The following is a 14,460-nucleotide window of genomic DNA, read 5'->3' on the forward strand; positions in this document are numbered from 1 at the left end:
GTTTACGGACAACAAAGAGCTTCTGCTGGCGGAGCTTCAGGTGGTGTTTAGCGTACTGTCCATTAAATTTTGATGACGTTTGAGGCTCTCTACAGTCTCATGCGCTTCACTGTGGATTATGAGTTGCGTGAGGGTCAAGCCATTTTTAGGAGATCTTAAAAGCAGCTCTTTATAGCTTCAGAGACTTTCAGATATGGAGGCCGTGCGCACACTGCTTTATGAAGAGCCACATTTTTTTGGTGCTAGTCCACAACTTCAAATTCCACTGTGGTGATCCTTTGACTTTTTCCATCTAGTGCTAATATGAAGCAGAATTTCACTTTATTCAAATACTTTGGTTTGTGACCAAGCACAGCCACACAAAGCTACAAGTTTATATTCTGCACAGAGCTGTCATTTTAAACCCTTTGCTTGGCTTTCTCTGGCTTTGTGCTGCCCACGGTTACCATGCACTTGGGTGAGACGGGGGATTGTAATTATTATTTAAACTAATCCAACGGTGGCCTGCTTGCACTCAGTCAGATCTTGTTTTCAGAGAGCACCTACAGAGCCACCAAAGGAACACCACTAGTTTCCCGTGGCACTCATTAATCAGCCTTTGTGTGTCTGCAGACAAAAAAAAAGACTTTTAAGCAGATCCTATGATGTACACTCAGATCAAGTCATCAATCACAGCCTAATACAAGGTTTGAGGCAAGGGGGCATGTCTAATGGTGATATCTAACTGTAGCCATTACCTGAAAAGCTTTTATTATTTTTGCTATCTTCTTTTCAAACATGATGGATGAACGAGGTAGCGAGTCATTTGCCGGACCTGAGTACAGTTGGCATCTCCCTCTTTGATCTGAGCCATGCCCAGGACAGTGTCAGATATCTTTAGTTGCTTTGATGGATGAGGAGAACTTTTCCCGCTTTGTTTCTGGGCTGAATAATGACTTTCCGTGTCTGTCCCCTCGTCTCGAAACAAGGCTGGAGGTCAGAAGGGAAAATGCTTTTTGGCAACATAATAGATGGGTGAGAAGATGGACTGTGAAAATCGAGAGGTTTCTGGCTACTGCTGTTGCCCTAACAAAACATTGCATCATCCCTAATGCCGGGGCCTCACGTCCACCCTCAAATAATAAGTCTTGGAAAGTGATTTACAAAACAGTTTAGAGGCTCTAAACCAGTTTTACTTGGATCAATGAAATGCCGCGCAGCATGTGGCGGCTCTAGCTTTAATAGAGGTAAATAAAATTGCCTCGGGACGTGGTGCTTTTTAAGGCCTCTTTCCACCAGGTGGGGATGTTGTTCATAAAGTGTTGGGCAGTGTTGCGTCACAATACACTTTTCCAAATGATTCAGGAAAAGAAAAGCAAATCTATTTCACCAAAATGCTCTTTTAACTCATTGGACACTCAAGGGCTTTATGTTTGCTAAATTAGAAACTACTAGCAACTATCAGAATAAACGTGATGATCATGGTTATTTTTTCCTTTTCTTGCACGACTGTGCGCATCCTCCTGTGATGAATGAAATCCAGCAGAGCCTCTGTACCGCCAAGCGTCTTAAAGAAATGTCGCAGAAACAGATGAATCACTGGCCATGGGGTTTATTTGATGCAGAGCAGAAAACAGAAAAATCTGACACACGTTCCTGATTTAATTCATTCAAACTTTTTCCCCCTTTCCCTCTTTCCCTTATGTTCCAGGTACATGTAGCTGATAAAGTGATGATGCAGCAACCATGAACGCCCTGATCTGCTTTGGTCCGTTTCATTTGATGTTTTTAAGGCGCACATCAAAGACGACTCTCCAGGATGTTCAGCTTGCCAAAGATTAAAAAGGGAGGACGTTAGAAGTGTTTTTTAGAGTTGAGCAATGACCTTATCTTAGAGACCTATGAAGCTGTGATTTTATCATAGAAAAAAAAATGCAATAATTATAACAGATGTGCCAGTATTTGAAAATATTTTAGTTTGGTTATAGATAATATCAAACAGCAGACATTTTGCATGAGCCTCCTTAGGCTGAAATGTGAAAGCTGTAACACAAATCAAAGATACATATTTTAAAAGTGTGTGCGTGTGCCATTACTTTCATGTACTCTATCATTAGTTAGAAACAAAGGCAGATCTTATTGTTTCCCTGCATTCTCTCTGTTGCCTTTAGCCTGCAGTATTATTTTGGGCTTGTGGAAATAACAGGTGGGCACTTTATGGGGTTGCTGTTGTTGTAGCTTGGAGATTATAAAAGTGGACTAGTTGTCTGAAAGATGCTGGTTTGATGGCAGATGCTGTCATGTCTTCCTCCTCGTGTTTTTCGCACACAATCCCTGACAAAAAAAATAAGCATAATCCATAAAACCTTAGTCCACAGACTTGCATCGTTCCAGACTCAAACCAAAACAGGTTTGTGTGTCATTTTTCACAAGCAGTGGGGGCATATTTAGACTGTTTGCACAGTCTGAGTTCATTCAGTGCAGTGGAGGGGACTGCCTGCTTCAGAGTAGTCTGATTAAATAGCCAAGATACACTTTTGGGTTGTAAAGACTATGTAGCTATGGGATTTAGAGGAGACAAAGAGTCATTTAATGCTTTATTGTATACTACAGCCCTGTAAAAAGTAAGTACACCACATGATTCAGTAGCTGTAGACAAACCTTTAGGTTCTGTTCTTTTTCAGACATTCTTTGACTCTTGAATACTTTGTAGAGAAACAATCCCCAATCATCATTTCTCCACCACTGTGCTTGACATGTATTATGACGTGTTTGTGCTAAAATGCTTTGTCTGCTTTGGTACTGTGCATTATGGCTAAACATCTCCAGTTTGGTCTCATCTGTCCAAAGGACATTTTTCCAGAAGTCTTGTGGTTTGTTCAGATGCAGCTTTTCAAATCTGAGCTGTGCCACCATGTTTGTTTGTTTTTAAAGAGGCTTTCTCCTGATAACCCCTCCAAACAAGCCGTACTTGTTCAGTCTTCTTCTAACTGGGGCCTGTAGAGTTTGAGATGTAGCTCTTGGGTTTTTTGAGGAGTCTCTGAGCATTTCAGTCTGACCTTGGGATGAATTTGCTGCGATGTTCACTCCGGGGAAGACTGTGGCATTTTGTCAACACACACCTGAACACTACAGAGTGGCCAAAGCGTCTGTTTTGATAGAGGTCCTCACACATGATGATGATCAATTAAGCAACTGCATTTGATTTGCAGCACGCTCTTAATTCCTCTGGTAGCAGTAAAAATGTATGTAGTTTTTATTCGTAATGCGCAGAATCGCATGATTACATATGGTAATTTAACACTGTTTAGGTCTTTTGGTTGAATTATTTTAAGTTGCTAAAGATCTAAAGTATCTGTAGTAACCACAGAGGTAAACTGATCAGAAGCTGACTTTATTGGCACACACTGGGCAAATTAGAGTATAGAAAACTACAATGAAGAGTCAGAGGAGCAAATAACTACAACTCAGACACCATCACATCTATCACACATTTCAAAGCCCTGAGGTCTTCTCTACCACTAACTGTGGGTGCAAGAAAAGAACAAATGGATAAAACATATCAATAGCCTGGATTATTTTAATAGAAAGGAAGAAATGATGAAAAAAAATAAAAGAGAATAAATAAGAAGGATAGTGTCCCCTTAAAATGAAATAACCTATAACCCATTGTAAACTCAAAGAGCTCTGTGAAAATTAAGAATGTCCACTCACTCTTCATGCTGTTTGTCATTCACATCTGCCAAACAGCAAGAAAGCTCCTGGTTCAAACCCTGGCTGGGGCCTTTGTACAGTTTCTACACGCAGTAATTGTTGATTCTAAATGGAGTGTGGATGCAATGTAAATAAAGTGCTTACAGCGTAAAGAAGAAAGCATTGTGACCTGTAGTCTAAACCACTTGGTCAGTAAGAATATAAAAGCACTATATAAATTCCAGTCATTTCCTACAATGCAGTACGCTCTCATTAAAAATCTGCATTATTATAATGGCTGAGTAAGCGGATTTTTTTAAACCAACAGCAGCACTTAATGCAAAATACTAAAAGATTTACAAAATGCCTACAAATGATGCATATCTGTACGCGTGGGAAGGAAGAAAGGAAACGCCTTTGCATGTCTGTGCCAATTGGCCCATTGTCCTATAATCCATCCATGAATCAAACAAATAAACTGCTCTCGTGCAGAATTAAGGTGATATAAATATAAATCTCCAGAGGAATGTAAGAGCCTGTTCCCAGAACCAAGAAAAGTATACTTAATCATCTTTTACAAAGTAAAACAATAATTAAAAGTATTTGCTTTGAGAGAGTCTCAAAGCATGACACGCTGACATGAAGAACAGGCCTACAATTCAGCTTACTGAAATGAGGTGCTGTGCAAAAGTTTAGACCTTTATCCATCACAATAGCTAAAGTGTCCCATAAATGAGTGCAAATATACAGACAGAGGCTGAATTTAAGCCACAAGAAGAGCAAGGAGTTTTGCAACAGATGGAATCACCCCCCGGAGTCCGTTTTGGGCATCGTGAAGTCACTGTGGGCTTACATGAAGAGGCAGAAGTAATCCACAGAAAAACCGTGGCATCCAAGATGCTGTCAAGTACTATCTAACTCTAAATACACTGCTAATGGAGACACTACTAGTTAACTTTGTCTAATAATAAAAAAATGAAAAATGTAATTGGAACAAATATACATAAAGAAAACATGAAGGGGGCTAACACTTTTTCACTGTATTTCTGTATCTAAGTGTTGATAAAAATCTACTACAAAGTACTTTTAGAAAATGTAATGCATTACTTTCAGTATTTAGTCCCTCTAGAAAGTCATTTGCTCCATTAATCTTTAAAATTTACAACAAAGCCAACATGGGTAGAATTTCCACCTGTAACGATACTAGACTGTTGACCTCTGCCCATTTACAATCAAGTGTTGGCTGGTTGATTGGCATCGCCATCAGTTTAAGTATTTATTCAAGCACTTTGATTCCAGAGGTCAATCACTACTTGCTTTGTGTTAACATAACAGACTGCGGTCTTGGGCTTTCAGCTCATTGTGGCCCATTGAGTTGATACAATGTTGCATCCACGTCCATCTGTCCACAGTTTACAAGACCTGCTACTCCTACAGTATCGATCAGAGTTTAGTGACTCTTGCACACAGTGATCACCCAGTGGCTCTTTACTATTACCCACACTGTGCTCAAGGCCAATATCATATTTGTTGTTTTACAGTCATTAACACATAAAATGTTTTACTTTTGTTCATTCTCCCTGTAAATAATTGCTAGTGCTGTACGATATTGCAAATGTTGGTATTGATCAGATACCAATAAATACACAACAATAGCCATGCCAATGCTAACAATAGTTCAACATATGCAGAGCAGAGTAATGGGGCACAACTTATGAGAAGATTATTATTATTTTATATATTAGGATTGTGGGTCAACTTCTGTTGTTTAAATACTTGTGTTGGCAATACATAAAATAGATGTACACAAAAGTTTCAGACATTTTCTTTACAGCGCATGTTTGAGGTATATTTTTTCATTTCAAAAAAAAAAAAGAATTAATTTAATCCAATTCAGTGGGTTACATACTGAACCTAGAGGATAGAAACAAAGTATCAATCTTATCTTGTAGTATCGATCCAGTACCCACACCAGCGTCGGTATAGATACTAATTACCTAGTAACTGCTCTTAACAGATCATTAATGGTGTGAATGGTGGGTGCAATTTGAATAGGTGCTCAGGACTATCTATCCATCTATGTGTGATGTTAAGCTGCACAGTCTGTTTGTTTACCTCTTCCTTCTTGACACGTGGGAAAGCGGAGAGGGAGGGGGTGCGCGCGGGGAAGGGAGGGCACGGGGAGCGGATTAGCGCTGCGTCGGTGTCATTTTTAGACTACACAACAACGCAGAGTGACTGAGGGTAACGTGTACAGGGTAGAGACCGGTTTTGCACCTGCTTGTCCTCCTGGGTCAGTGTCAGCATCTCTCCGAGCTCTTTCTCCAGCCTCTCCCCAGCGTTCAAACATGTCTCTGTCCGGCTCGCAGACGCCAGAGGACGGACTCTACGGTGAGTGATGGTGGCACATGGACCAGGCCGTTGTTTCTTTGTTACGTCATCACTGTTAACTATTTGCCTTTTAATAGCGTGTCTGTAGCCGATTGTTGCATACCTTAAACAGGCTGTAAATTAATTTTGCGTGCGCACGGGTCGATTTATACTCCAATTTCACGATGCAAATGTCAACAGTGTGTGGGCAAAACATTTCAGGCAATGAGAACATTCATTCCCTCAGTGTGTTTGAATGAAGAGCTAGCCAGCCGTGGCTGCTTATCAATGGAGACAAGATACTAACAGCCTGTCAGACTCTGAGAGCAGGTGTGAGAAGAGGCCACAGACGGAAACAAGGCACAGGCAGTTTTATAGTTGTCATTGTCGTTGCTACTGTCATTGTGTAAATGGATTCCCTGACTCACCTGTTTGTATCTCTGTAAGCCAATTAAGCTGCGGAGATTTTCTGATACTTATAGCTCCACTTAGCTGGCTGCACATTGCTTGGAACAGAGGATGCTGGGTAAAACATGTGGATCACTGTGAGCTGTATCATTGGGAGCTGTACAGTGGAAATCACTGATGTGCAGGTTGTTTACTAAATAAATAAATAAATAATAAAAGATCAGTTTGACAAATATTTGATTTCAGCCCAAAACTGAAAACCCATCGCTGATATGTCATCTGATAGTTTCTTGCTAAACAAGAAACTATCAGATGGTAATTTCAAAATCCAATAATCCAATATATCCACCAGCATTTTTTTACTTTCACACACACAAAACATAAACAGATTTCCCTCACATTTGTTGCTAACAGGGAAGGTAGAGTGGGTTGTCTACCAATTGGAAGCTTGGTGGTTCGATCCCTGACTACTTGAGTCCGCATGCTGATGAGTTGTCCACAATGAATCCATTGGACTGTGAGTGTGTGTCAATTTTAAACAAGGTGCATAGATATGTAAAAGTGCTTGTATGAATGTGTGTGTGATTGGTTGTAGTAAAAAAGCATTTTGAGTACTCGATTAGGGTAGAAAAGTGTTATATAAGTACCAGTCCGTGTCTTCACATTTCGTTAATAGTTAGCTAGCTAGGTATTGATCTTCTTTTTCCCACTTTATTTCAGGGTCTCCATGCCCGTTTCTATCACAGCCTTTTTAAATGTAAAAAGAATCACAATTATTGTCTGTATCAATACATTAAAAATATAAATGCAACCATATTTTCATATTTTATTTATCTTTTTTTATTTTTACATCCACATGAATAGGACACAGCTGCTTTAAAGGTAACTTTATATTCAATTCTAGAAAGACAAACAAAATCTGAATCTAATCTGATTGCCCTGCAGCCATTCTTTCAAACTGCACCTCACACCCTAATTTTTGTTTCTTTTTCTTGGCCCTAAAATGGAAACAGTCATTCTCATCCTAGCAGAGCACAAATTAATCTGTTGTGCTGCAGTTCATTGAGTCTTTTCACATCCTGGCTCCACATTACATAAAGCTGATTTGGCAGCGGCACAGATGAATGTGTACAGGACTGCGCCATAGAAACTGATTTAGTGCTGCAGAGTGGCATCACATAGATAAGGCAGCCAACAAGGCAGCTGTTATGTCACAACTCCCCTCTGTAGGAAAATAACTAGGGCAATGGCACAGTTTCCTCTGCCCTCCCTTCCCCCCATTACTTGCTTCCACCCCCTTCAGCACTGTGCCCGCTCATGCATCCACCGCCTCTTGTTATAAAGCGTCATAAACCAGGTAAAGTGACAGTCAGAGAGGTCAGATGAGGAAGGATACTTTGGTAGGTAAATGAGGGGAGCTGTTTCGTAAGTGCTGCCTCTGTCCGAGAGATGTGGGGCAGCATGACAAGGGAGAAACAGCTAGAGGAAGGGAGAGGGTGAATGGCTAATCTCTCACAGAAATAAGTTCTTGCGTAAGCAAGCATGCTGTCAGGCTGAGTTAGCCCTGCCCCACTGTTTAGCTGTGGGAGCGCACACACCATACAACATGCGAGCATGCATATGTGTATATGCGTGCATGTGTAAATCCCTTTCTGCTCCTGTGCCCGATCACCAAACCCCGCCCCCGTGTCCATTCATTCATATGCAGTTTATCTTTTCAGCACTCATTGATGGGAAGAAGCAGGCACACTCTGCCTTGCTCTCACTGTTTATATATGATAATATGTGTGTTTTTTGGACGCGGCTCAGCGTGTCTCCATCCAGCCACGAGCTCTGTGATTCTGAGGTCATTGCGTGTCATGTCAGGACAGCCGCAGGGCAGCTTCTAAATCTCCACATGCCAGTGGACAACAACACACACCTGTCCATTCACTGCCCACTCGGCGCTAAAGAGATTAGAGTTCTAGGAAGGACCTAAAAACGTGCATCAGTAATGCAGTGTGAAATTTGCTCTGACAATGTTTCGGAACCGGGTTAGGATCAGTTACTTGGCAGTAAAAATAATCTGAATATGTCATTATGACAATAAAGCTGAAGTAATCTGCATAACATAGTTGGGTAATCAAATGACTTAAGTCACGTTAATGGCAAGTATAAATAAAAGAATCAGGAGAAAGTGTGGGCTAACTGCATCATTGCATAGAACATTAAAAATGAGTTTTTCACATGTAAAACTATGCACAACACGGTTACTTTGGACCTTTCTGGGATCACACAGACTTCAAAATGAAATATGTACAGTTGTAATTATAGTAAGATTATAAACAAGACAACAAAATGCCCATAAATGTTAAAAGCTCCATAAAATGGCTTCTGTTTGTTTACTTTCCACATCATGACTCCTTCTTGGCTTATTAGAAATCTAATATAGGTGTACTGAGAAGCATTGTTTTTTTTCCCCTTCTTACCGACACCTAAGCGTCAGCACAAACTCAGCTTGCCCTCCTTTTTTCTTGTCAGGCTCCTGGGTCGAGCTGGAGGAGCTGATTGCAGCCGTGAGCCGCAGAGAGAGCCTGACAGGGCCGCAGGACAGCGTTTCCACCGCCCTGCAGGGGGAGCTGGAGAGGATCCTCCTGGAGGCACAGCTGGAGTGCGAGCGGAGTAGAGACAGGTAATGATGCAGTTTGTTGGCACGAACTTGTTTTGTTTGGGGAGTTTGGGGCGGGCGAGCTGCACAGTGAGGTGTAGAAGTGATTTGCACAGTAATGAGGTTTGTTTTGTGCTCAGAGGAACTTTGCTTGTTTTCCACGGCGTGTTTACTTTTTCTGTTCTTGTTTGTTGGGCTGTAAAATTATCACGCTGCAGCTTGATTGTTTCTCCAGACCGCACCCACCTCGTACAAGTTCACTTGTTTGTTTGTTTTTAATCCACAGTCCTCCACAGGCCACGACTCCACAGTCCACCGGCTCACCAAGACCCACCAGTGAGCACGACAGTGACTGTGTCACTATACAGGTGCTGGTTTTCATTTGAACACAGAGACATGGTTAATATTTATCAGATAAAGACATCAAAAAAATATATAATTTTTTCAAATTATTCAACATCATCTGATTCTTGTTGCGTTCAGGAGGATGGTGAGCGACGGGTGGACACTGACTGGGTGTGGGATTGGTCCAGTAGACCTGAAAACATGCCACCGAAGTAAGCCTAGCTCCTTTGAATGTTACTGTTATTTATTCCTGCTGTGATGATTTACTCCAGCAGGCAAGTAGCTTAGTTTGGCTTAAAGACTGACAGCAGGTGACTCGAGGCCCGCGCCTCCAGAGGTACATAATTAAAAGATTCTTTCTAGTTTAAAAAAATAATACATTTTAGAAAAAATGAATTGTAACACGAACCAGCCAAGATTCATGACGTCACCCTGGCAGTATGCCCTCTAAATATGCATACAAGTATAAGTAAACAAAAATAAGCTTTTTGTTTGTTTGTTTTGGTTTGTTTGTGTGTTTATAAAAAGCCTGTTTTACTCACAAAACATTCAATAGCACATTGTTCTTGTCTTTTTTTGTTTTTTTTAATTTAGTTGGATTATACCTTTGAAGCCCATGAATCGCTTTCATTTTTATTTATGCTGCCGCACTTGACATTTAATCTCCTGCAATAAAATAAGCCTGTTTGACAGGTAGCAGTTCTCAGGCTCTCGGTTTCTTTCTTGTATTCTCAGGCTTCTCTCTTGTGCTCTCATTATCTCTGTTTATTTTTATTTTTTTCCCCCCCGCCTTTCAATCTCCGTGCTTCCGCATCTCTTATCTCCGACGCCTCTCTCTTCCTTCTCTGCAGAGAGTTTGTGTTTCAGCACCCAAAGCAGCAGAGCTCCCTCAGTGTCAGAAAGACAGAGGTGATGAAGAGAGGCATCTTCTCCTCCGATGTTCTCCTCATTCTTGTTCCCTCGCTGCTGGCTTCACACCTTCTCACGCTTGGAGTCGGGTGAGATTCATTCACATAAACTTGACATTCTTGGTAATACTTGGGGAAAAAATAACTGGATGCTTTTCATCCTGGTAGAATTTGGAAAGTGTGCAAATTAAGAAAGCGATCAAAGAGTTGACCCCTGTGTGCCCTTCTAAGTGGGTTTAAAATGACGTTGCTGATGTGCAGCTGAAGCTATAGATGTAAGAAAAACAAGCTTGAGACAAGTTAACGGTAGGGAGGGTCTACCTTTTCACTGACAAGTTGCTACCTTATGATAATGCAGTGCCCTTAGTTTCTGAGTTATAGCCTTCACTTATTTGATACATCGGGTGTCAAAAAATCCATATACTACAGCCGGTTGGTTTGTGAGTTACTAGGAAAATTTAGTCACAAAGAAGATGCTGCACCAAAACCTTTCTGTGATTGCTTTGGTTGCTAGCAGATTACCATGGTCTCCTGTAGTTTGCATGGAAGATGCTGATTTGTCTGCACACACTGAAACAATGTGATGCAAACTGGAAACAAATAACTTTCAAAGAACCATTTTTCCCTTTTGCTGAAACCAAAATGTTTCAAAAGGCACATTTTTTTTATATTTTAAAGGGTTTCTGTCCCTTTCTGTCACAGTTTTTGCAGTTCCACTGTTACTGATTGGTTAGTTAGCAAATGTTTGCAGATAAGTCGGCATCATACATGCAAAATAAAATATGTTAGCAACCAAAGCAATCACAGGGAGGTTTTCTCTTTGCAACCAAATTTACCTAGCAGTATTCTGCAACTTCCCCCAATCACTTTCCAACATGTTGGGGAATACATATTTTATCCTCATGATCAGCAGTTGCAAAGTGCTTGATTAACAGTCTCCCCGCCTGTGTGACTGGGGTCCAAGGGCTATAGCAAAGGATCAATCATTGATTCCTGTTTTTTTTTTTGTTTTTTTTCCTTTTTAGGATCTACATAGGAAAGCGATTGGCTGCATCCACCACCAGTACGCTGTGACAGCAACTATACGCCAGTGCCCCTATTTGCTAACAGTGTGGCCAATAAGGTCAAAGTCCACCCTCTGTAATGCACTAATTTGCCTCCTTTCTTTGTCACCTGTCTCTCTATCTATCCAGCAGTACTCTGTCTTTTCTGTCAGCCTCTTTGTTGTCTGTGCATTTCATAGGGCCCTGGGAGCAGATGGCTGCTGACCAGTGAGTCAGACTGAGGTCACTTTTACTCTCCCGCAAAGTAACACTGATCTCAACCAGCTAATCAGGAGTGTAATCCGAGGGGGGGTAGTTTTCCTGACACAAAAGAAGAGAGGGAAAGAGAATTCTACTCAGCTAGAATAATAAATCCCTTTGATGGGAGGAGATGAAAACTGTTTGTTGGGAACGGTGTGTTCCAACAAAATGAAAAGGATAATGTGCGATACCCATTCACCCAACCTCTGAAAAAGCAAAATGTCTGTCATTTGTCAGAAGCAATGATCCTCTGTAAGACTGAGCTGCTTAAAGCGGTTCTTAGCTCTTTCCTTTTTTCTTTTTTTGGTCGGCCTGATGGTGAATCTAATGTAGGGACTTCTAGTTGGCTGAGTGAATGTAGGAGAGGCTCTGGTTGTGCTTTTTGTCCCGTAAACCCATTAAATATTTGACCTCCGACAAAGGCAATCACGATCCCATTAAACTTCACTCCTCCAAACCTTAATGTGTCTCTCGGGTCTTTTATTCCTCTCCTCTGCTCTCACCCTGACAGCATGTATTGTACACATGCTCGTCTTTTCTAATACATGTGGGGAAAGTGAAGAATTTTTAGCCAGCAAAGCACAGAGATGTGCTGAAGTAAGCGTTGGCCACTGTATGTGTACATTTCTATGCTTTGCTAGTCTGGAGATTACTTGCAGGCATGCAGAGACAACAGCAGCAGCAACAACAACAAAAAGACTTTTAAAACATACTGTGATGTTAACAACCTGCAAATGAACCGCAGCATCTGTTTAAAATTGATTCCTGTTTTCATATGAGGTAAATCACTGCTAATGACTTTGTTTGTTTGTCCTGATGAGCTCTTTGGTGTGTATGCCACCGGTGCTCCTTAAGCACATTGTTCCCCTGTGAGCACTCTTTCTCTTGTCTAACCGAAACCTTCCAGGAGCCTTATGACATCTGCCTTTGTCATTCTTACCTCACATAAGTCACCCTCTTCCCTATATTTTTTAACAAGTTGCTGCTTTGACTTGAATCTAGGATTTGACATTTTATTGCCTTCCCATATACTAAAAAGCTGTTTCCTCTTAACATGTTGTAAAAATAGCTGGCTTGGATTTTGAATGGTGGGGTGGGGCTGGGACTGAGAAGCCACGAGGGTTTTGCACGGTTGCCTTGGACATAAACGTGCCCCATTTGTTTTCTGTCCAGCCTGACCAAGCACAATTACTTTATCAGCCATTAGCAGAGCGTTTGATGTGAGGGGTCCTGCTGCACTAATGAGCACAGCAAGCAACTTCTAGACACACCAAGCTGACGATGCATCAACAGGCCTGCTTTGGCAGAGCACAAGAGCACCTGGTTTCCATTCACAGACCCCAACACATAACACGCCCAAGCAATCTATGGGTAGTTACTGGTGCATGTTTTGGCACCAGTTTTACTCAACAGCGCAAAAGGAAACGCTTAGTTCATGAACGAGGTGAATGCACGTGCTCCGGAAATGCCCATTCATCATCTTTGACATAAATGAATTTGTCACACAGCATAGTAATTCAAGTGTGTTGGAGCTTGTATAAATAGAAAAGCAAGTTGAAATTTTTGTTCTATCCGTCGTGGTAAATGAAATGAGCTGTACTTAATACATTAGCAGCAAATAATAATATAACTATGAAAAGAGCTCATTTCACAACAGCAAATTATAATTCTGGGCTGAAATTATTCATGCAAAAAACCATTATAATAGAGCTTGCAAAGGCTCCCAGTGGTTGAAGGCTATTTCTTAGTGCCACGTGCATCGTGAATGTAACCAAATCACCGCTCAAGCAACAACAAAACAACAGCAGCAAAAGGTAAGTCAAATGTGCACCAAAACTGTTCAGTCTGTAGAGCTGATACTTTCCTTCATGACAACTGTAGAAGGATCGAATTGTTCCTATTACAGTTCTCTAAATTGTATTAAGGTCTAAATTTAGCATTATTAGGGGCGTGGTCACTATGCTGCCATAGCTGTGTCACTCTCTGAGGTCTAAGTGGTCACACAAACCCTAAAAGCCTTTACACACCAGACACGTAAAATCAGCTAATATTACTTGGGTCAAAAATATTTTTCACCTATTCTAATTGCAGCTTTTAACAGTGACCATGTAATTTCATCTGACGAATTTGTGACATTTTTTTTTAACCAAGCCCAAGTTTTCCTATATTTTGAATCAAAATAACCAGATCTAAGAGTCCAATCGCTGGATTTGGCAACACGTGAAATACTAGTGGAACTGGTGCAATACCTCAGACAAACTGCCTCCTCAGATTTGGTCCCAACTCTCCGAACAAGAGCTCAAACTGCCCCCACTGACATCCTGAAATATATATAAAGCTGCTGTGATACAGCTCCGACTGCTGGATCACACAATCAGATTCTCCCTGCTGAGGTCTTCTGAAGATTGGATGCATCCAGAATCTGTTTCTTCCTGTTCTTCCATCACGGTGCCTTCTTTATCTCTTCTACGCATAAGATCAGTAAAATCTTAAACAGATTACACAGTTTGATGTATTTTATTGGTAGGTTTCTGTTTTGGGGGGGTTCTTTTTTGAGTCAGGACACTGGAGAGAAGATGGAGAAAACACATGGCAGATTCTCTCCAATAACCTCCTGGCTTTAGCTCAGCAACCAGGAGGTCTATATTTTAATCTGAAATTAAAGTAAACAAAATGCAGTAGAGTAAAAAGGTGAAATACTTTAACACAAAGTAACACAAAATACATCCATGTCTGCACAAAATCGTATTATGTGGATAATGTCTGTATGAACCTATGTGGGTGACTGACCAAGAGCATGTCCCTC

General features: G+C 41.0%; 1 protein-coding gene across 1 annotated transcript; it reads left to right on the top strand.

The window, feature by feature from the left end:
* The first annotated feature begins 5,841 nt into the window (after positions 1-5,841).
* LOC146666258 (BCL2/adenovirus E1B 19 kDa protein-interacting protein 3) lies at positions 5,842-12,106 on the top strand. Its single transcript, XM_085411333.1, has 6 exons — positions 5,842-6,063; positions 8,971-9,121; positions 9,384-9,465; positions 9,581-9,654; positions 10,294-10,440; positions 11,376-12,106. The coding sequence occupies exons 1-6, from the start codon at positions 6,021-6,023 to the stop codon at positions 11,422-11,424; spliced, it is 546 nt and encodes a 181-aa protein (XP_085267459.1). The 5' UTR covers positions 5,842-6,020; the 3' UTR covers positions 11,425-12,106.
* Positions 12,107-14,460: the final 2,354 nt, after the last annotated feature.

Source organism: Rhamphochromis longiceps, linkage group LG7, assembly GCF_057381845.1.
Source record: "Rhamphochromis longiceps isolate RC_006_pf linkage group LG7, R_longiceps_female_GT1.1, whole genome shotgun sequence".
Taxonomy (NCBI): domain Eukaryota; kingdom Metazoa; phylum Chordata; class Actinopteri; order Cichliformes; family Cichlidae; genus Rhamphochromis; species Rhamphochromis longiceps.

Excerpts from the sequence above, each read along its gene's own strand:
- LOC146666258 (XM_085411333.1), top strand. The coding sequence starts at position 6,021 with ATGTCTCTGTCCGGCTCGCAGACGCCAGAGGACGGACTCTACG. Across the intron at positions 6,064-8,970 it reads GCCAGAGGACGGACTCTACG|GCTCCTGGGTCGAGCTGGAG; the intron begins GTGAGTGATGGT and ends TTTTCTTGTCAG. Across the intron at positions 10,441-11,375 it reads CTTCTCACGCTTGGAGTCGG|GATCTACATAGGAAAGCGAT; the intron begins GTGAGATTCATT and ends TTTCCTTTTTAG.